This window comes from Lissotriton vulgaris, chromosome 1_2, assembly GCF_964263255.1.
Source record: "Lissotriton vulgaris chromosome 1_2, aLisVul1.2, whole genome shotgun sequence".
Lineage (NCBI taxonomy): Eukaryota > Metazoa > Chordata > Amphibia > Caudata > Salamandridae > Lissotriton > Lissotriton vulgaris.
In genome coordinates, this window is record NC_141686.1 from 357,186,148 (window position 1) to 357,210,158 (window position 24,011).

Genomic DNA, 24,011 nt, shown 5'->3' on the forward strand with positions numbered 1-24,011 from the left:
GCTTTAAGGGTTCATTTAACTCCGGCTCACTTGAAAACACTGGTGGTAAGCCGGGGACCCGCGTTTGGTCATGACTATCAAGAAAGACTTGTAGACTTGGGCTAGCCTCCCCTGGGCTCGCCGGACGAGCAGTTGGAAGGGACCTGGGGAAGCTACAATCTCTGACACCTGCTGGACTCACCGATTCTAAAGACACTGCACCGCCTTCTAGGAAATCTCGACCCTTTTTTACCCACATCTTTTCCATAAGATGTGCAACTTGAGAAGGGACATCTCCTACTGAATTCTGCAAGTTATCAAGTTTGGCTTCCAGCTGCTCTAGCATGGCCAAAACTACCAAAGTGGGGGAGTGCCCCCTATGGGACTCTGGATTAGGATGACTGTGCGCATCGGAGGTCATGTTAGGGAGTGCGCTGGTCCTGCTGACAGTTGTGCTGTAGTTGTTCACATCCTTCTCCAAAGCATTTATGAGGACGCTTTCTTGGCAGGACCCAAAAAGCAGAGTGTCTGACATGGGAAGGTTTCCAAACTCTTCCTTGGCGGTCCATCCACAGATCTGGGACCCCAGGTTCTTGGCGCCTCCAGGCCTGTGAAGATCTTGAGGTTGTGGTCTTGAAGCAGAGAAGTTATGTCTTGGAAAGGCTGCAAGTGTGGCTCTTAGACTTTCAGATGAATTTGGGACTTTTCCATCCCTTTCTGAAGCCTGCGCTCTCCTCATTCTGAATGTTGATGTTCTGCGTTCCAGTGTCTGCAAAGGGGATGAAACAAGAACAGAAACATTTTAAAATGAGAAAATCAAGTCAAAATGTTAAATCCAGTCTAATGCGGCTCTCTAAGTTCTACACTTAAGTGTTTTGTAAAAATAAGGACTGATTACTTTCCGTATTCATACAGCTAAAGTGTTAAACCGTGGTTGAAACTTAGAACAGTTTATGAGTGGAAGCACCTGCTCTCGAACAACCACCTCTCAGAGATACCATTGGCAGAATCCAAAAAGTTGGGGCCAAACGTGTCGACCTACTTTAAAGAGGAGGCTGGACAAACCAGAGAGCAGACAGGTAGTGAGGGAATCTAAACAGGTAACTGGAAGAACTTGTGATGGGCAGGCTTCATTAGCATGGCTACTCGTCTAGGTTTAGAGGGGCTTGAGGTGGCACTGTGAACTAGCTGGCCTAAAGGAAAACACATCCTGAGGGGGTGCTTGCAATCAGTCTGGCACCATCCCAACAGTTAAGCCATCCACAAACGTGCAGTTCCTACCGTAGAGTGGAAACTATATGGCAAAGTCATGGTTGGAGTAAGGTAAGAGCCTGTTGTTCCCTCTAAATAGAACATTACAGGGCAGGCTTGTGGTGGCTCTTTAAAGGACCAGTTACAAATCAAGAATTTTATAAACTTTCCTAAAGGTGAAAATGCTCTGCTCGGAAAGGGTTTCTATTAAGGACAAGGTTTCCTTCCAGCTGGTGGGTTTCTTTTTTTGTTTAGGACATTTCCTGCCTCTCAGACACACTTCCATTAGTTGACCTGGGAGTTCCATTGTTTCAGTCTGCAAACAGTGGTCAGCTCCATGCCCCAGACAGGCAAACCGTGCGTCTAGGCACTATTGAAAGGGTCTTTGCTGGGATAATCTTTGTCACCTAGATACTTAAATTGGTATTGAGTGACATCGTGTGGCGTTGGAAGCTGATTTTAGAAAGTAACATTCCCTCTATGATCTGGTTTTGTCAGCGCATAAGAGCTGTTCAGATGCTGCATAACACATGCTTGGCAATGAGGCTCTACCATGACCAAGCACAGATTAAGAACCCTTTTGCCCAGTCACTCGTGCTCTCGTCCTCTCAGAGGAATATACTAGGCATAAACAGTGGGATATTTTCAATGTTTATTGAACAAACGGGATTCTTGTGTAGAGTATATGTGCTGCAATGATCAATAGACAGAAGCAAATGAAAGTTATTAGAAGTATTAGGACAGTGAACAGAATGAAAAGTTCCACCATCGTGCTAAAACAATTTACACAAGCAAGCAAATAAAGCAATATAGAAATCTGGCGTACTCCGACTATGCAGTCCTTAACCGGAGTGTGTGTGTTCTGCCAAGAATCCACGTACTGGATGATCCAACCCTTGTTGCCTGAAGGGAAAGAATGGAGGTCTCCATCGTGGTCATGAGCAGGACACGCCTTGCAGAGATATCAGCAGGCTGCTGGGCCGAAGCATCAGCATGTAGAGACCTCGCCAATGACGGCAAATCGCTCCTCTTACAACACCAGGAAATGGATGTTAATTTATAATGTAAAAAACACAGTTGATGGACAGAATGCAGAACAATGTCTTACATTCACCCCAGTACAAAGATCTGGGCCTAAATCCATCATTTTTTTGCACTCCACACCACCCTAGGTCAGACAACGGCTATATGCAAATCAGCCTTGACCCTGTGCCTCATGGGAACAGTCCAGCCCGAACTACCCAGCCATGTCTTTCCTAGACCGGAATCAAGCATCCAAGGACCGGTTTCTGGCTATCAGCCTTCTTCAGCCTGGATAGCTTGACTCCAGTGATGTGGAGAGCCTGGGACTCACGTCTAAGCATACCCAACCCACATCCGGGGTGAAAATTGCAAAAAACACAGTTGATGGACAGAATGCAGAACAATGTCTTACATTCACCCCAGTACAAAGATCTGGGCCTAAATCCATCGTTTTTTTGCACTCCACGCCACCCTAGGTCAGACAATGGCTATATGCAAATCAGCCTTGACCCTGTGCCTCATGGGAACAGTCCAGCCCGAACTACCAAGCCATGTCTTGGGGTGCACTAAATTGATGTGCACGCTACAGAACGTGTCAAGTGTGTGAATGGTGTGCACGCTACAGAATGTGTCAAGTAGGAAGACTGGGAAGGGAGGAGGTTAGTAAGAGAAAAAGAGATGGAGAAAACTGAAGAGATGGAAACATAGTAATGGAGAAAGCAGAGGAGATAAAGGGAGATAGGTGACAATGCGTTGAAAAATTATCATATGGAAGGGTGAAAGGGGCAGGGTTACGGAGGCAGAGAACAGGAAGCGAAGTGGAAAAGAGGCAATGAGAATAAAAAGGTACAATATTAGGCAAATAAATATGCAGTTAAGTGGCAGAAAACAAAACCACAGGATTGCCGAGAAAGGACATGTAACTGCCAACCAGTGAAGAAAGACGGGCGGGGGAGAGGGCAAAAGTGAGTGATCTGGAGATAGGCAAAATAACCAGAAACAGGCAAATGGAAAAATAGATATGGCAGCATTTAGATGTTAGTGAATTGGGTAAACAGCAAGTTTTCGTGCTTAGCAGAAGAGACAACAAGCATTTACAATGCAATGGTCTCTGCATTATTAAAGGTAGTGCTATTGGCATTGCTCATGACATTTTTTATTTTTTTATTTTTTTTTAAATCATAAATAAATGGCATTGTCATTTAATTGCCAATAGCTTAATCGTTAAATAAATGGCATTGTCATTTACAATGCCAATAGCTTAAATCACTCGCAAATGCATGACCTATTGCATTTACACCCACACAGAGCCACACACACAAAGTCACCCACACACACATACAGAGCCACCCACACAGTCATTCACATAGAGCCACCTACACAGAGCCACCCTCACACAGACAGAGCCACCCACACATAGAGCCACCTACAAAAAAAGCTATCCACAGAGCCACACACACACACACACACACAGAGCCAAACACACAGAGCCACACACACAGAGCCACACACACAGAGCCACACACACACACACACACACACGGAGCCACACACACACACATAGCCACACATAGACAGAGCCACACACAACCGGATCACAAACAGGAGGTAACAGAGGCACGAAAAAACCAGACCACAAGCAGGAGGGAACAGAGGCACGAAAAAACCATATCACAAGCAGGAAGGAACAGAGGCACGAAAAAACCATATCACATGCAGGAGGGAACAGAGGCACGAAAAAAACTATCACAAGCAGGAGGGGACAGAGGCACGAAAAACCGGATAACAAGCAGGAGGGAACAGAGGCACGAAAAACCAGATCACAAGCAGAAGGGAAAAGAGGCACGAAAAACCAGATCAAAAGCAGGAGGGAACAGAGGCACAGAAAACGGGCATAGGTGCTTCTACAGAGGGCCAGAGATTATTTAACTTTCTTTTGTTTTTTTATTAATCAATGATAGTTTAGTTAAAATACAACATTACGTTAAATTCAAAGCACTAACATTGGAAGCCAACATGCTTGTAATCTGCAAAGTTAAGCATCAGTGAACCAGGAGAGAAGTTAGTTTAGTCCAAACACCGACATAAATGCTAGGGGCATTTTAATGGGAAACAGGTCCGAGAGCAAGAAAGACGTTTAAGGATCAGATGGATTCCAGACATGTTGGATAGCGGGCATCTCTCTTAAAATGATCTCGAAGAAAACAACAAGCCACGCAGGGCCCGCAAAAGGAAGCAGAAAAGATTCCTGGAAAAAATGGTAGAAAGCCTAAGTCCCATCTTCTGCCTTTTCCTTTCTTCTTCGCCCACTACTCCTCCTCCTCGCAGCTTGACTGGGACGTGGCTATTTCCAGTTGGGCAGGGAATGATCAACCGGCAAAAAGCTGTCTGCTTCACACGCCCCCTTTCCCATGAGGTTACAGCAATCGTGGCCCCAGTGCCACCCGGAACAAAGACCCACTGATCCGGTCGGACCGATTAGCGTCGTCTCTTCGCTAGCCCAGAGGGCGCTGGCAGTTCAGCTGCCGGGCGGTTGTAAAACGCACGGCTATCAGGTCACCGGTGGCACAGACAGCGAGCCACCCGCCAATCCCAGCACAGAATCGGAGGCTGTCGCACATCAGGGAAGCGTCCGCAGCCCCCAAAATGCTTCGCGCTTGGAGGGACTAGCCCACGTTTTACAGTCACTGGGATAAAATTGAATTTTCCTGGTCTGTCACTTTAACATGAAGCATGCTGTCCATGGAGTGTTTTAAAGATCAACTGTACCTCTTGCTAAACACCATAGAATCCGAAACCCAAACCGGGTGAGAAGTATAGACTAAAAAAATGTGTCAGAATGTTTAACATAGGAAAGTAACAACTGACCATGATTTCAAAAGGCAGGGGTATCACAAAGTGCAATAAGGGGCACGACAATAGTTGTACACTAATGTAATGGGCAGAAGATGGGGTCTGTACGTTGCCTGTAAGCTGGTCTAATTAAATCGCCAATCTACTTTTTGGGGTGACCGCAGCGCTTTATGAATATATTTGCATTTCGATCCATTCCAGCGTGTGCACACCATCGGAGCACAGCTAGTATTGTTGCATCGAGAATTACCATAGTATCAAGAGAGCTGCACTACGAACCACAGAGCAAGCTAAATGCATTACAGAGGATGCACAGGATATACAAAAGGGATTACAGCAAAACACACAACAAAATCCAAAACAGTACCACTGCAGTGTGCAACCTGCAAAAGCCTATATCCAACAACCAGAGAGTTAATGCGGGATGCCATCTGACAAATGCTGTGAAACAGTTTATGGTAAAGAGCCTTTGCTTGTAAAAGAGAGAGGTCGACTCAAATAAAGAACAAAGCACCACTAGCAAATAACAGTAACACAAACTGCTGAAGAGCTGATCGCACATAATGCAAGTGACACATCAACCACGAAATAATAACATTACTATGGACAATGCAAAATAAGAGTGGAATGTGAGGGGGTTAGCTTGGTGCATGCCGGGGAGCACTCTGTGTGCTGAACAGCGACAGATACTCCTAGTTTCTGGCCCGTAGCTCCGCAGGCCGGCGCGGGAGGCACCGGGTGATCACAGTGTCGTCAACAGCACTGCTGTGAATCATGGCTGCAGGAGGGAGTCTGTGAGCAATGAACGGGGGGAGAGGGGGCTGCGGCTTGGTGTGCAGCCAGCAGTAGGATTGCACAATGATAACGGGAGCTGCGGAGCCTAGGGCCGAGGGCCGCCGGAGAGGCAGCGGGTGGTGGCGAACAGACAAGAGAAGGGCAGGAGGGGGAGGTAATTACCTTGTTGCTGCCACCGCTGCTGCTCGCGACCCCCGAGTACATATAGTAGGCGATGCCCAGCACCCAGAGCAGGGCGAAGCAGAGAAGGGCACGGGACTTCCTTCGCATGGTGCGGGCTGCGGACTCCTATACCCCGGCACTGCCTCGTCCAGGGCACGAGGAGGAGCAGGAAGCGAGTGGGGCACAGGGAAAGGAAGCGAGCGTGGGTGTTGGTTCGGATCAGATGGATAAAGAGATGATGTAAGCCCCGTCCTTTTCAGACTGGGGGGGGGGGGTGTTTTTTAGGTTTGAGTGACTGAAGACGTCACAGAGAGAACGAACCTAAAAACACGCCCCCGAATCAGGAAAAGACGGGGCTTAAAGGGAGTGACGCCCCTTTCCTCCAATGGCTGGCCAGCATTTACGAGGCCAGCCAATGGAGAAGAGGGGCGGGTTAATGCCCCGTACTAAGAAACATTACATCTTCAGACCGACCTGCGCAAGTGCAGCCTACGGTCCTCGACCTAAAGATAGGGAGAAGGACAACAACAAACAAGCATTGGCATAGTCAATAGGTCTCGCCTTTGGGACCTTATAAGTGTTTAGCCAGCAACAGTTGATGTTGTTGTTGCACCAAGGATATTGTGCTGCATAACTAAACACTTATAAGGTCCCAAAGGCGAGAGCTATTGGCTATGTCACCGCTTGTTTCTTTTTGTACATTTGTTGTTGGGTGGCCTGAAGTTAGGAGTAGAGGCCCCATGTAGGATTACGTTTTTTTTAAGGGGCAATGCCTATTTGTTTTTAGGGATGCTGAAGGCCTGGGGCTATAAATAGATTTTCTCAATTTCCTTTCATTCTGTGTGAAACTACTTTTCCTCAAACTTTCTTTATTGAGTTTTTGAAGGACAAGTAAGCAGTATGACAATGTTACAATGGATGAGGACCCTCTGTACCTACATGGAGCTAATGAAAGGTTCAGATTCATTGCGAGTCACTCTCAGTACCTAGTAATATAGGGAACCATTGCATAGCCGTAAATAAATGAAACATCATCTGTCCAGTAGAGAACATTCAAACATGTCAGTTGCCCATTAAAACAATAGCACCAAAACATCCTAAACAAGGGATGAATGAAAACAATTAACATGCGTGAGAGGAATACTAATAGTTTACATCATCGGAAGGAAGGCTCAGGATAAGCAAATGGATGGCGAGAGCCTATGTTATTTCGCGGGGTTTGTGAGGTGAGAATGGGGTCTGGAGACGTCAAATTTGAAAGAGATGGAGTGCCCTTGTGTGGGTAGGGCAGGAGAAAAGTGGAAGTCCCGAAGAGAGGAATTGAACCTTCTTAGTGTCTGTAAGAATGGCAGACATACGCTCCATCGTTATGGCCTGCCAGAGGCGAGCATGCCAGTGAAACATTGACGGGCTGCAGATGTTTTCTACACCGCTAAGACCCCTCTGTAGGGCTGGAGCCATTTTGCTTGCGTAACTCAGCTGTGCAGATGCATCGGAGCAGTAACCTGTGATGGAAAGTATGCTAACTTTTTGGGCAACTACCAAGAGCATCAGCGTTCTTGAATAATTAGCGCCCTTAACCTCATAGATGCTATTAAACATTCCTCCCCAGTGCTGCGCTGTCCATTGAAAGTAGTGCTGAATGGACGTCCAATGGTCGTGCGCAGCACTGGGGAGGTAGTGCTGCCGTCGGCCAATGCACCGAGGCAGCACTTAAGGGGTTAAAGCAATCTGTTTTGATTGTTGTTGCATTGTCAACAATTTCAAATAGCCACATGTGCACCCGCTTAAAAGGGGGATTTGCGTTTCGCTCAACAACCCTGGGGATTATTGATTGGAGAAATACATAAACGGCCTATTAACAACCTTCCTCGAACAAAACCAGCTGCTCGATCCCTCCCAGACAGGCTTTCGCCCCAAGCATGGGACCGAGACTGCACTACTGGCTGTCACAGAGGAGTCCAGGAGGATCTTAGATCGGGGAGGATCGTTGGCAGTCATCCTCCTCGACCTGAGCGCTGCATTTGATACCGTTACCCTCGATATCCTCTTGCAGCGTCTCCTGGACACCGGAATACCTGACAGGGCCCTGGAGTGGCTCAGGTCCTACCTGAATGATAGATCTTTCCAGGTATACGAGGGCAATGTTACCTCCTCCAGTAAGCCTCTGGGATGTGGAGTTCTGCAGGGATCATCGTTGAGCCTGACGTTATTTAACGTCTACATGAGGCCACTGGCTGAGATCGTCCGTCCGTATGGTATCAAGATCATTACCTACGCGGACGATACTCAGCTAGTGGTCTCTCTGGCACAGGAAGGGGGATCCTCAGCGTGTGTGGATCTTGCTGGCTGCCTGGAGATGGTTGAGAACTGGATGACCAAGTCTTGTCTCAAACTTAACGGAGACAAGACTAAGCTTGTGCTCCTAGGTCGTCTCGCACCATCTTCTATCGATACTCTTTGGCCACCCAGCTTAGGACCTGCCCCTGAACCTAAAGATACCATTAAGAGCCTTGGTGTCTGGCTGGATAGGTCCCGGTCATTTGACCAGCAGGCAATAAGACTATCTGCCGTCTGTTTCGGCATCCTTAGAGTCATCAGAAAGATCCTCCCTCTACTCCCCTTCGAAGCAAGGAAGACCGTGGTCTTGGGCCTGATCCAATCACGGTTGGATTTCGGGAATGCCTTATATCTGGGAGCTCCTGACTTCACTCTGCGCAAACTGCAGTTGATACAGAATTGCGCCGCACGAACTGTCATATAGATGCTGCTTTTCTATATATTGTGTTCAGTTAGCATGAGTTTATTAAATGTTTAAACGACATATTTTCCTTTGGCTTCAGTTTGCACACGACACATAATTGTTATTGTAGCTTTCAACCTATACGAAAGATGTGATTTATTTGAGATTAATATGTTATTGCTCGGATATCTGTCGTGCTTGGTACACTGTCTGAACAGTGGGTGCCGAACGCTCTAAGAATAAACTAACACAAGGTTGCTGGGAGCTCTGATCCTCGCACCACAAGACTTAACACCAATACAGTTGCTGCCAACATTGGGCTCTAAGCGGGTTTAAGATAGAGTTACTGAGAATGCAAAAACACACTTGATGGTGCTTCGCATGCAGAGAGCTGGTAGCTGATGATGTGATCTTCTCCTACTGACATTTAGAGGTATGGGCCCGCCCTGCTAAAACCCAAATGAGACCTTCTTAGATATAATATAGTATGCTAAATAGGGTGCGCGAAATATAGGTGATACAGATTTCTATTGATTTTTGCATTATAATATGCTATCACCGTTCGCTTACTATGGATTAGTGACTATGCTGATAACTCTGATTTTTATAATATGTATTCTGGTATTATATAAGATACTGCGTTTAAGAACCTTGCATTGAAAAATAAATATTTCAAACTTGCACGTGTCTTCTTTTACTCCCCGTTCTGGTTTGAAATGATTATAGAGCAAAAGAGTGTTCTTGTGTTCCACGATACCTGAGGTAACCTAAGTTCATGTTCTGGTTTGTCTAAGTCATTGGGAGTTTGTTATGACCAATGAGACACTGTAGCTAGTTCGGTAAACGGATTTTGGATACTAAGGTGGGTTTTGGGTCACCCTAATTCACCGAGGTTCTATATCTCTATGCACAGTTCTGTGGGAGAACGGAAACCCTGCTACATGGCGCCCAACGTTGTTGGCCTTATATCATGACACTCGAGTAGTATATCATTCAAACCTTAACCCCTGCATTCCCGTTTCCGGAAAACGGTGGTGTCGGAAAAACCTACCTATTTTTGAAATAGGTCTTTTCAAGCTTGAATCTATCTAAAACGGTTTCCTTGAATTACTACCCAGTTGTGCTACAAAGTATTCTTTGTTTTTTTATATTCCTGTGCAGTCATGGCACAAGCCGTGGACATCCCGCTGCATAGTCGCATTGCGGTGCGTGATCATTTGCGGGCTTATGATGTTCCTGTTGAAGGCTTGGCTGTGGTCCTGGTGGTGAGTGCGGAACATGCTTACCCATACGAACTGTTTTATTCGTGGGTGACATTTCCGCCGGTGCACGCTAATTCTGGTGTGTTCCACTCGTACACTGTGTCAGCTGTACCTGCTGTATATGCTCCGTACAGAGCACAGGAAATACCTATTGATGTTTGGCAGCATGGAGTTTGGTTTGGTGGCGCCCTACCCCACTCTTTAACCGCTCCGAGGTTAGGTCCTTTGTCCATTCCGGCCACTAATTGGCCCGCTTTGGCTGGGTTTACTCCTCACCCTCTTCACGGCAATTGTTCCTCGGCGGAACTAAGGCGACTTCATGTTTTCGCTATTGCCGTGATTAGAGCGCTTGTACATTACACAAGTCGTAATGTTCATGGTGCGGCCCCTAGAGGTGTGCACCTTGCGGCAGGACAGGCTAATTTGAAGATCAGTCCTGTCATGGTGAATTCGGTGATGGGCAAAAAGCCCCAGGATAAAGATGATTATCCTTTCTGGCTTGCCGAGAAATTTGGCCAGCTGGAGGCTGTTTTTCCTGATACGTCTCCCGGTGAAAACTACCGGATTCTTACGCTTAGTTTGCCGAAAGATTTGGCCCCTGAGCTTTGTGACTGTGAATCTTGGGGTAAGACTTTTGCAGCGGTCTATTCGAGGTGCTATGGCACCCCGTCTATGTCCAATCTGTCTGCAATCCTTAAACGTGTTCAAGATGACCACGGACCGGAGTCTGCGGTTCAATTGGGTATGCGGATGTGTGGCACCTTTGATGTGGTTTGCGATCTGATCCTTGCAAATGTCAAGGGAGATGCAGTGAACTTTCAGGTGGCTGACGCGTTAAAGGCGATTCCCGATCCCGAAAAACCCCGTCAGTTAGCGAGGATAATTGTGGCGGCCTATAAAACGGTTGGCCGCAATGCCAAGGGTCTTAAGCCTTTTTCTGATAAAGAAAAGAAGCTGCCCCAGGGACAAACTTCGGCGGCAGCGGTTCACCCCAATACCAACAAAATTGGCCTAAAAAACAGAATCAGGGTAAGCAACAGCAACAACAGGCTCAGACATCTCGCCCTGCGTCTCCCTTGCCTGCGCAGTCGGAACGTGTTTATGATTTGCGCGACCACGCGATGATTAAATCTCCTGATCGGTTTCAGGCTTCTGACCAACGCTCTCCTTGTTCCATTCAGGACTCATCGGCTCCGTCAACCGGTGGTGGAGGGGGCGGCACGGGCCGGGGTGGCCAGCAAGGACGTGGTCAGCCCGGCCCGCGCAACGGTGCAGACAAGCAGCAAGGCTCTACGCCTCAGAGACCGCAGTTTGCCAAGAAAAAAGTCGCTGCCTTAACGGCGCATCGATATGCCCCAGATTGTGAGAACGCGGCTTCGGAATCTGACTTGGGCTCTGACCTTGCTGGACAGCGCGACGGAGATTACCATACTGAGAGAGGCCCGCCGTCCACTACTGAAGGTGACAGCGACTGACACTTATGTTGTGATTGAAACAGCTGAAACAAGAGTTGCTCCCCCTGATAGACTTTTTGAGATTGTCCTGTTGATTGAAGGTGACATACAGCGTACCATAAAAGGGGTATTTTGGGAAAATCTTTCATCTACGTATGACATTTTGCTTTCGGAGGCTGACTGCCCCCCACCTTTTGTGCTCGCAGCTCCGAGAGGGGAGGAGGTAATCCTCCCCAGTTTCGCGAACACTGTTTTGAGAGTGGAAGCGCTGCACTTTGCAGAAGAGTGGGCTCTGGCGCTTGCACCGGCTGTGTACCGAAATCAGGGTGGCTGGTATAAATTGTCCTCAAGCCACGAGATTCCTTTACGGTCTCAGGCACAGCCTCAACCTCAATATCCCATACGACGTGAAGCCAAATCTTCGGTTGTAGCGATCCTTGAACAATTGGAATATCAAGGTGTAATTGAAACATGTGTGTCACCGATGAATAACCCCCTTTTTACTGTAAACAAGCCGGACGGCTCTTACCGTTTGGTTTTGGATTACCGGCATTTAAACTCGCATTGCCGTAACTGCAGTACAGAATACTCACGGCTCTGCCCTTGTAAATAGTCTTGTGCGTAAGCGGTTCAAAACCACGCTTGACATTTCCAATGGTTTTTATGCCCATTCATTGGACAGTCTAAGTTCCCAATGGACTTCTTTCACATGAAAAAATGTTTCGGCGTCTCCCAATGGGCTATAAGAATAGTCCTGGAGTATTTTCCGCACGCATTGTCTCTATGTTGGAGAGGATCGACCCAGATGCTTGTTCCTATGTGGATGATATCTATCTCACAGACGACGAACTTTGGGAGCATCTGTGTCGAGTGAACAGTATCAGACATGGGTTACAAATTTAACTTTGCGAAGTCGCACATTGCAGAGTACGCAGTGTTGTTTCTAGGCTATGAACTGAACAATGAAGGAAAAGGCTTGGCTCCTCACTTCCTGGAGAAATGCGCACAGTTGCGCGCTCCAACAACACTGACAAAATTACAATCTTTACTGGGCTTTTTGAATTTCGGGAGAACATACATTCCGGAATATGCCCAGCGTATCAAGCCTTTGTATGCTTTGATACAACCATCTTTTTCCAAATCATGCTGGCTGCCTGAGCATTCAGCTATTCTGCAGTCTTTGCAAGCTGATTTGCTCGCTTCTGAATATTTACAGACTCGTGATAACCAGACCAACCTGGTGATAAGAATTGTCCCTGGGACGGTGGGTTTCACGTACCTAACTTTTAATCAGGGCTCGAGAAATTCACTCGACCGCTCGCATTTGCGAGTGAAATTGATTAAGGACGAGCTATTTTTAGGTCCTACTCGCCCTTTCTGGCGAGTAGGAATACAAACTTGACACTTGACCTCTGCCTCTGAAAGCAGAGGAAATGTGACAAGAAAGCAAGATTTAAAGGCATCTTTATTGCTCACGAAGTAAATGAGCAATAAAAATGCTTTTAAATCTTGCTAACTTGTCACATTTGCTCAGTTTTCAGAGTTTGAGGTCAAGGTCATTTAAGTTAGGTCGAGGAGATTTTGTAGTTTACTAGACCTGCAGGTCTAGAGCATTTTATATGATTTGTCGAGCCCTGTTAATGAAGGAGATACAGTACCTATGGCTTACAAGTCACACTTGTACACTTCGGCTGAAATGCGCTTTTCCACTGTGGAGAAAGTTTTGACGGCTGTACAGATGGCAATTCTCAAGGAACGTGCCCTGTCACAGGGAAAACGCATGTTGGTTGTTACCCTGTGTCCTGCCTTGGAGGCAGTTACGAAAGCCAGTGTACCGAATTCCAAAGCTTTTCACCCTAGGTGGATTCAATGGGCTGCATCCTTGACGTCCCAGGATCTCACGTTTATTTTTGACGCCACTTTACGGTCGCAGGAGTATTTACAGTATGAATTTGTTCATCCAGCTCCTTTAGCAATGCGACCTTTGGAGGATTTCCATTGCATCCTTTACCCTGATGGTTCGGCGCAGGTTGCGCATGGCTCTAAATATGCCTACGTTTCCGCATGCGCCATTGTGGTCAGTGCCATGGTGAATGATGAGTTCAAGTCCAGTGTCGTGCACACGCAGACGCTTGGGGACTGCACCGCACAATTAGCAGAGCTTCGTGCTCTGATGCTTGCATTGGAGTACGCAGATCCTAGTGTGACGACTTTGATCGTAAGTGACTCTTACTACTGTGTCCAGTCTTACAATGAAAACTTGTTCTTTTGGATTCAGAATGAATTTCGTGATTCCAAAGGTAGCACAATAAAACATAAAATGATCTGGGTCCGAGTGGCGGAACTTAAAGAAAAGTTGCCACTCGTGTTTGTGATTCATACTCCTGGCCATCAGCGCGTGGGAGTCCACGCTGTCGGTAATTCGCTTGCTGATGAAGCGGCGAAGTCAGTCAATACTTAGTTGCAGCAGTCACGCGGTCCAAAAGTAAGATAGATGATGACATCTTGGCAGCTGTTGCTGCCATTAAGAAGGGAGGTAAATATCCTGCGGGGTTCCCTTCGAAGTACACATACCACTTAAGTCCCGATAAGGTTCCTTATGTGAAAATTCCTGATGTTGGCGAACGTTTAATTCCCAACTCGGATCGCAGAGCTTCTTTGATTACAGCGGCTCATGAAGGTGTGGCCTCTGCGCATGCGGGCGTCTCAGCCACTGTAACTCAGCTACAACAGAGGTTCTGGTGGCGGGGACTGTACAAACAGACGCGCGATTATGTCCTTTTATGTGACATTTAACAGCAGATTAAGCCTTCAACTGCTGCGCGTCCGCCTCAGACACAGTTGTACATTGATAATAAACCGCTTGGGTGCGTTTATTTAGATCACTGCGGTCCTTTTTCTTCTGATACGGCATATAAGTACATCTTAGTAGCAGTTGATTCATGCACACGCTTTGTGTGGGTATGGCCCCATCGGAGCGCTGATTCACGGACTGTCATTAAGGATTTGCGAGTCTTTGTAGGGATTTTTGCCTGTGGTACCTTCCATTCGGATCAGGGTCCGGCTTTCGCCTCTAAGGCGTATAAGGATGCTATGGTTTCGTTGGGGGTCCAAGTCAAGTTTTCGTCTCCGTACAGACCTGAGTGTAACAGCGTAGTGGAACGAATGAACCGTGACTTAAAGCAATCTTTGACAGCTCGAGTTATAGGCACTGGCAGAAACTGGTTGGCCCATCTCAATGGCGTGAAGCGTGAGCTTAATAATCTCCCTAGAAGGTCTCTGGGTGGGCGGACCCCATACGAAATGCTCTTTGGTATCAAGATGTATGTCCCTGACCTCGACGGTCTAGACTGCATGGCCCAGGCCGCGGCCTTTGACGTAGATGAACATTGCAATGTTTTACAGGATCTACAAAAGAGCAGAGACAGTCTAGCAAAGGAACATTTGCCCTCCACATCGGATGATGCGTTGCAGATCCCGGTAGTTGGCTGGCTACCCCAAGTTGGAGAACTGGTTCGAGAGAAAATCGATAACAAGAAAGAGTTTGGTCCCTCATATCGTGCACCGGTTCGAGTTCTTGAAGTGAAGGGCACGAGAACAGTCATATTACCACCACTTCCAGGTCGTAAGGAAAACAGATTTATCTCAATTGACAATGTCAAGACACACAGGGTGGCCGATTCTTCATAGCATGACACCGGCTGTATCCTGTCCTTCCATGGTGAGGCATTCTGTGCTGGCTATTACTTCTGGTGCAGAACCGGAGGTGTCCCTCGAGATGCCTGCTATTTCCAGTCCTTTATTAAATACTATTCCTGTTACTAACATTGATGAGCTGAACTACACCTATCCTGCTGATTTATCAATGCCAGATTTGCAGACTCATTTGGCCGACCAGTCCAGATTCTCTTTTGACTCTGTTTCGGAACTTTCAAAGAAACCCTCAACTATTGCAAAATATGCCACTTTATTTAAAAAACATTTTTTAATTCGCCCTTGGACATACATTTGGTTGATTCTATTTTCATTTTACCTTTTTATGTCAATTGGTTTTGTGTTTTATTTTTTCCGCCTGATCGATGGCCACTATGTCAGAGAAAGAACAGGAATTCGGTACCTAATGGAACATTGGCCCCTCTTTCCTCTTCACATTCAGCACACAGACTGAAACGAGACTTGAATACAGTCAACATTACTGCTTGGCCTGTCCTTGATGGGATTGTGTGGGATACGGTTAGATTTCAGATACATGGCCCCACTGAAGTGATTAATGTTCCAAATGTGCTTAGAGTAAACATGGGGGATGTGATTAAACAAAATATACGTTCTGATGATTGGGATATTCAGGCCGTAGAAGCATTATTCTCTGATTTGAAATATTATGCTGCTTTTGATGCTGAGGATTTATACTTAGAGTCTGTTAATTATGGTGATTTGTTTTGCTTCCAACATTATGGTAATCATTTTCTGCATAAGACAAATTCCAGGAGGGTTGCTGTAAATTACACGCAGTGGGAACATTGCCCAGCTCCATTTGGAGGCAGCTCAAATACATTTCTGAAAAAATACACTTATTTTACAGACTTTAATCAATCAAATCCTGAGTCATTTTATTTCAAAATGACACAAAAGTACAAAGTTAGACTTACCGATGCAAAATTGCTGTATTCGAAGTCCTTTCTAGACAAGTTAGCTGTAGATGGCTATGAGTTATGGAAAGGAACAATTGACCTTAAATCGGTTTGGGGTACCTAAGATTGGCAGGTACAAGGCACTGAGGCTTTGCACCGTGCATGTCTCATCCCGAATCACATGTTGTTTCTAAATTCTACTATTTCCCAGACAACATGCTTTGGATTGGTGACTTCTAAAAAATTAAATACACCAATCTTCCCCGAATTGGAAGAATATTCAGGATGGGGTAATTATACTGAATTGTCCATTCGTGAGTTGCAAACTCTATTGCACAATTCATCCTTTAATGTATACAGTTTGGATCCGAAGGGTTGGCTGATGTGGCATAGAAGTGCTGATTCTTGCCAACATCGTTTTTTGGGTTTGGCAGAAGGGTTCATACAAGTCAGACCTGATCCCCGTTTTGAAACTGAATATACTGTCACTACTTACTCTGTGGGGAAACTGTGTCAGACTTGGTTACAACATTCCACGTTAGCTGCAGTTAAACTACATCTGTCTCAGTTAAATGATAATGTGGATTTAAATGATTTTATAAAAGGCCCGGCTAAGGGTAGGTCTAAACGGTGGATTTATGCGGTTTACAATGAAATTTGGAAATTTTCGCAAATTGAGGCTGCTAAGCGCCTAAGGGCAATTGACCAAGCAAATTTGGAAAAAGTACTTGCAGTTGTCGATAACAGTATTAACATGCTTTCTTCCCGAATTTACACGTTGAACAATATTGTCTCTTCTATAGTTGACATTGTGAATGATGAGGTGTCTGTATTGTACCATGGTCAAAATCAATTGCGTTCTGTAATGCAGTTTGCATGGACACTACAGACTCTTAAGGTGGGTCGCTTGCCCTGGAGTTACATGAACGTGTCCTCCCTATTTGCCCCATTTAATTTGACTGACAAGCAGCGCATGCTTTCCATGCGAGATGCATCATTTTCTATGTTACACATTGAAAAGTTAGAATCTTTGCCCTTTTCTGTAGCTGAGGCAGCTGCTGCAACATGGCTTATCCATGGAGTTAATACGTTACCATTTGCTTTGTACAAATTTACTAATTGTATGCGGTATATTGCAATAGGGCGATATGAACCACTAGGCAGTGCTTTCCTCCATGAGCCATGGTCTTTACCATACACGTACAGATGCCTAAAGGATGGAAAGGAAGTGAATCTGAATGGTGAAGAATGCACACAATCGCCTGACCGTTCACTGATATGCAGACACATCCAGTTGCATGGTTCTTGTAATCAGGACCAGCCTAATTTAGCCTGTGTTTTAAAAGGCACGCCAGTTCCAGCAATAGTTCCCACATTTACATTATTGACAAATGGTAGTTATTTACTTTTGAATAACGAGGAGTGTTGTGGGTTAATGGTCTGTATCGCCTATGTGGTTACTGTATCAGAACGTGTGGTGTGTTGCAAGAACGTGTTATACCCACCCACGCATGGGAATTCAGATGTTTCCATCTGGCCGCGCATCCCAACCTTGAAAGCGGAGTTCAATGGTATGAGCAGAATAAGGGCTCTTTTGTCTCAAAAGGAAGTGGCCCTGAGCTCGGCCCGTGAAACTTATGTCCTTCACATAGCTAACACACGCACAGAGGTGCAGGCACTTTTAAATACTGACTTGCCGTTTCATTTCGGCGAATTAGTTCATCAAATCTTTAATGCCTCCTCCACGTCTGGCTTAGCTCATTTTTTTAAATTGGTTAGCAGTGGTCTCGTGACTACATTTGAAAAGATTTTGGGTGTCATCCCCGCTTTCTTCCATTCAATATTTTCGAGTTTGTTTGGCGGATTCCCTGTTTTGCTGGCTTTAGCTGCAGGCGTTTGATATTATTCTGCTTCCTAAAACATGGATGCCCGTCCTGCGCAAGAAGCCGTTCAGCTCCTTCTGACACTGTTTCGCAACCGGATGCTTGATTACTATGGCACCCTGCCGCTTGCGACTTTAAGCACGGCATTTGGATTATCGTTTCGATTTTCCTATTTCACATGTGTCCGGCCTGTGTTTCATTGCCTGAGCTGCGATTTTGACTGGGCCATTGATTTGTGTCTCTGCTTGCCGTTATCTCCTGAAGTCGATTTTAATCACCTGATGGGCCCCGTAGTTGCTCACGAGTTGGTTTGTTCTGGCGAAAGGATTATGGCCTTGGCAGCGATGCATGGACTAATGGGTCAGTGGGACATACCCGCAGCAGCGCATCAGTTTCTGGCACATAGCGTTCTTGAGAACCCACCGAGTTGTCCTCTGATGTTGCTAGAGGGTCCGGTGCTGGAGGAGCACGTATGTTCTTTCCCATTGCTTAATTGGATGGCTGAACTGTTTTCGGATGATGACAGTGATTTCATGTTGGAAGCTGTTGCTACCTATTTTGCATATTCTATCCACCCATGAGTAGCTTTGGAGACTTTCATTATAATGGCACGTGACTTTTTAGTAATTCTGAATGGTGCCTTTTTCTTACGAACTTTCAATATGATCTAGGCCTTTGATTTTATGTTTGGCCTCAAGTTCAAGACTTATATTACATTTAGTTTGGCCACTATAGGCATTCATACATATTTTTATATACGTTTAATATATATTCTTAGCATAGCTCAATATTGTTGAACTCTGCTTTCATGTTATGCCTTTATTTTAGTGCGGGCTTATATTTTTTGACCGTCCTCGGATCATTGGGGGGGGGGTGTCATATAGATGCTGCTTTTCTATATATTGTGTTAAGTTAGCATGAGTTTATTAAATGTTTAAACAACATATTTTCCTTTGGCTTCAGTTTGCACACGACACATAATTGTTATTGTAGCTTTCAACCTAGACGAAAGATGTGATTTATTAGAGAATAATATGTTATTGCTCTGATATCTGTCGTGCTTGGTACACTGTCTGAACAGTGGGTGCCGAACGCTCTAAGAATAAACTAACACAAGGTTGCTGGGAGCTCTGATCCTCGCACCACTAGACATAACACCAATACAGTTGCTGCCAACATTGGGCTCTAAGCGGGTTTAAGATAGAGTTACTGAGACTGCAAAAACACACTTGATGGTGCTTCGCATGCAGAGAGCTGGTAGCTGATGATGTGATCTTCTCCTACTGACATTTAGAGGTATGGGCCCGCCCTGCTAAAACCCAAATGAGACCTTCTTAGATATAATATATAGTATGCTAAATAGGGTGCGCGAAATATAGGTGATACAGATTTCTATTGATTTTTGCATTATAATATGCTATCACCGTTCGCTTACTATGGATTAGTGACTATGCTGATAACTCTGATTTTTATAATATGTATCCTGGTATTATATAAGATACTGCGTTTAAGAACCTTGCATTGAAAAATAAATTTTTCAAACTTGCACGTGTCTTCTTTTACTCCCCGTTCTGGTTTGAAATGATTATAGAGCGAAAGAGTGTTCATGTGTTCCACGATACCCGAGGTAACCTAAGTTCATGTTCTGGTTTGTCTAAGTCATTGGGAGTTTGTTATGACCAATGAGACACTGTAGCTAGTTCGGTAAGGGGATTTTGGATACTAAGGTGGGTTTTGGGTCACCCTAATTCACCGAGGTTCTAGATCTCTATGCACAGTTCTGTGGGAGAACGGAAACCCTGCTACAGGACTCTCTTACAAATCCCCCGTAGATCTTCAGTAAAGTCCGGGCTAAGGAGACTGCACTGGCTTCCCGTTAGGGAAAGAGTTAATTTCAAATCACTTTGTATTGCACATCAGGCCTTCTGGTCTTTAGGCCCAGCAATTAATCTTCCCCTTATCACACCTTATCATCCTACCAGACAGCTGCGCTCAATCTCTGCCAATCTGGTCATTGTGCCGAAAATAAAGAAATCAAGATCGGGAGGCCGCTCCTTTTCCAATAATGTGGCCAAGCTGTGGAATGCCCTTCCCCAGCATTTAAGATCTAACCCCGACCTCATTTCTTTCCGCAAACAGCTGAAAACGCTTCTGTTCATCAACTAGTAGTTGGTAAGACATTTCTCCCTAAGCCTCAGTTGGTATTCTTAGCGCTTGGACGCCTCAGGGCAGCTATGTGCGCTCTATAAAACTCAATTCATTCAAGCAAGGGGAGCTGATTTGCATCGAAATGAAATATGCAGGCTCTGGCCACGGCAAACCCCTACTGTCACGGCACAGGGAGAACGACTGTCTGACATCACGGCCTCATTAGCATGCAGAGAAGGCTAGCACTGCAACACAAACGACTCTGCATCCAGGAGCAAGCTGGCAATTACCCTCAATGGGCTGACTATGTCCCTTTAAAACCGCGCGCTTAAAACTGTATTACAATCCGATGCTCGTGTAAAGCGCCCTAATGCCCTTGGGCCAAGTTCGCGTTATGTTAAAACAATGCACAGGCTCCAGGCCTCTAGGGAAACCCAGTAAAATAAAGAGGAAAAAAGAATACAGAGGAGCACAAGCAAAGTACATAGAGGTGCTTGCAATAGGGGAGACCGGGGCAGAGGGGACAATTATTTCTAAGCTCGGTGTCAGGAACCAATGCACTTCTGGGAGATCAGTCCAGTCGACCTGTAGGCACTGCGCCTGACACCAGATCACTTATGAGTCTGCCTGAGAGACCAAAGCACTTTTGGGCTCGGTCTTAAGAATGGCGCGATTCGAGAAAGTGTGTGTAAGAGACTGGAAGCCTTCTAGCCATCATGTGAAACCTGATATTTTTTAAAGAATTGAATAAGAGAACACCACACAAGCAGTGTGAGAGACGATAGATAACTATCTCTGGAGGTCATGTAAACAAGAAGAGAACAGCCGCGCCCCGTAAAAGTAACAGCTGCGCGGCCGTGAAAGCAAAAGTGACCGCGATTACGATGAAAGCGAAAGACGTGCGGCCGAGTGGTACTAATAAAAGACAGATGGCTGGCCTGCGCGCATGAACGCAAGCGCTAGGCCAGCCAGTAGCAGTTTGAAAACTCACCTACTAAATGTCTCTCCGACCAGCGCATGCACTGGCTCAGCGAGACCTAAAAAGACCTATTGGTGCAAAGGCACTTCCCACCGAGGCAAGTTTACACATAGTGCACCACAAACAAATGACAGGCCAGTTTCTGATCTATATAGCTGCATGAAATATAATTTTCCAAAAGGTTTAGTTGATCAAACGGGGTGGGGGCTGTTACTGAACTTGTATGTTGTGTTAGGCTTTTTTCCCACTCAAAGTGAGCCAACTACTGGATCTTCTGGGACTGGCTTGGATCAAGTCAACCATTAATAGCTGAACTACAAACTTGAGCCAGTTCTTGAAGCCATCAATGCAGTAACCAGGACTGTATGAAAATGAACCCTGGTGTGACGGTTATAAAAGTTAGACTTTAAAGGTTTATAAAATGTTCAGTAAAGCGAATGTTTAAATGGAAACTCATTCTGGCTGGATGATAAAATACAACCTTTCTTTAAATTGACATGCCCCGGTTTGTGGGGGGGGGAGGGGTGGGGGGTATTAATACTCAAAATTAAATACATGGCATCAAAGTACCTGGAATTTGAAAAACCACAAAAACCCCACCAGGACCATAGAATGGGGCGATATTGAAAGCATGCATCATTTGTCAAGGACAACAACAAAAGTGAGATGCTGATCTATGCACTGAACTAAATCCCATCTTGCAGATGTAGTCAGTTCTAAACATCCTGGGGATATCCAACTCTGATGCACCAGTTTCAATGTATAGATAACTTACTGTATTTAGTTCTATATCCATTAAAATGGAGTACCCGCAGGGCTGCACCAGCTGAGAGAAGCCCCCCTTATCTTGCCAGAGGTGGCATCAAAAGTGATAATAGTAGAATCCTGACACGGTTGTGGATTCTAGAGTACATGAAGATTAAGAAAGTACTAACTCCAGGCTGAAAACCCCAGTGGCTCGGAAGCTCTTCTCAGGAGTGGGGAATGCATTATGGGACCACATACTCTTCTGCAAGTAGACTTACAATTGGATTTTGTGAGGGGGTCTGGGAGCCCAATGCGTGCATAGGAGATGGGGCGGAACAGTCAGAGCAACTCTTCTCCAGAGATCCCTGTGGTATTCTGGTGCACTGCAAGAGTCCTGACGCAGGCCTACTTATAGACAGCAACAAAAGGCACTGGACATGGCCCATCGCAAGAAGCCATGCGTGTTCTTCTGCTCGACTAAGATCTGGAAGACAACTCCATAGACAACTGCAGGTTATAAAACAGCACAGGTTTCAGCAGGCTGGGAACTAGAGTTGCAAGTTGAGGATTCTCCTGGAGTGTAGCAGGCTGCTTTCCCCTCAGTTACTGAACACTAACTCACCCAAGGAACAGAATTCTCCATAGGGATGTGTAAAATCCACGCAATTTGTTTTTGCGCAATTATGCACAATTTCAGACAACTGCACAAAAGCAAAAGCAACACTGACTTTTAGCACCATATTTTAGCTCAGAATGCACCCTTGCGCCATTTTCTGCAGCACGGGTGAATTTCAGTGTGGGGTTATTTTAACGTGCTGTAAGTTTACTGTAAACTGTGAGCACTTGCATGACGTTGCATATTGATGCAGTTTCGAACAAGCATAGTGCGACATTACCCACATTACACTAGTGTCATTTACATTCCAGCCAGCCTTAGTGCAGAGCTCTTCAGGAGAAAGGGGCTTTATTTAACCCAGTGGCAATCCTCTGAAAGCCTTCACCTGAAAAGAGGAGCGGGGTTTGAAGCAGGGGGCGAGACTCATCACGGACTATTACAACTGACTGGCAGTGCTCACAATGTACACATTTTGAAGATCTTGCCTCCAGAACTTCAAGTATTAAGAAAAGTTCAAATCCGGGAAAGAGGCATGGAGACAACTGTGGCTATTTGGCAATCATGCAATAGTGAAGCCAGGACCAGCAGAAACTGGAAAAAGTCAAAGGAACCAGCAAGCTGCCTTGAAAAGCCATAGAAAGAGTCCCAGGGGTGAATACAGATGTGAAGTCTGACCCTCTACTGCTGAATGTCAGTCCAGGCTTTTGGGGTCCATCAACCCAGTCATGCAGCATAGACCGTACACAGAGCAGGTGCTTGTGGGTAATTATGGTAGGTCTCATGCTTTGATTGCAGAAAAATTAACCACTTTGTGCCAGATTCACAAAAGTAATCGGAGACAAAATCCTAACTTTACGACTTTCGGCATTCACAAAAGGCATTTAGCAGTAGTAAATTAAGGATTTTGCCTCAAATTACTTTTATGACTCAGGCCTTTTGTAGGAAAATGTTGGGCAGTAGGACCACTGTCCTCACAATCTTGATGCAAAGATTGGTGCAACAGACCCAAGCGCGGCCATATGCCAAATATACACAAGAAGGACACCTGTGAAGTGAAGGTGAGGTCAGATCACTGCTAGAAGGGTCTCACTTTGACAATCAGCAAATATCTTGACTGGGGGGGAGGGGGTGCAGTGGCTCTCCACTTGTGTTCACTAATACAGTCAAAGGAAACCTCTTTTGGTATGAAACAGAGCTCTTGAGGCGGAAGCCGAGAGCAAGGATTCAATTTTTAAAAGACTACTTTTTAAATATTGTGACTGTGATAACTCTATTTTTAAAACTTATCTTACCGCTTGCTCCTCTGGTGATTGCCTCCCCGCGCAGCCGAGTCAGCCGCTGAAGCGGGTTGCAGGACAACCGCCGTGAACCACCCGGGCACCGCCCACTGACACAGGCCACGCTCCCTTCGTTATATCTAGGCGCGCTTTGTTGGCCAGCGCTTGTATGAGACAGAGCTCTTGAGGCGGAAGCCGAGAGCAAGGA

General features: G+C 45.8%; 2 protein-coding genes across 2 annotated transcripts in view; one reads left to right on the forward strand and one right to left on the reverse strand.

The window, feature by feature from the left end:
* LOC147736825 (uncharacterized) overlaps positions 1-24,011 on the forward strand; it is a 467,810-nt gene that overhangs the window by 263,413 nt on the left and 180,386 nt on the right. The gene's annotated exons all lie outside the window — the stretch shown is intronic.
* The window catches only part of LOC147736828 (uncharacterized), a 58,560-nt gene that overhangs the window by 10,125 nt on the left and 24,424 nt on the right, over positions 1-24,011 (reverse strand). The window contains exon 2 of the mRNA XM_086953587.1: positions 31-748. Coding sequence (XP_086809713.1) covers positions 31-718 — 688 coding nt within the window. The 5' untranslated portion in view covers positions 719-748. The remainder of the gene's footprint in view (positions 1-30; positions 749-24,011) is intronic.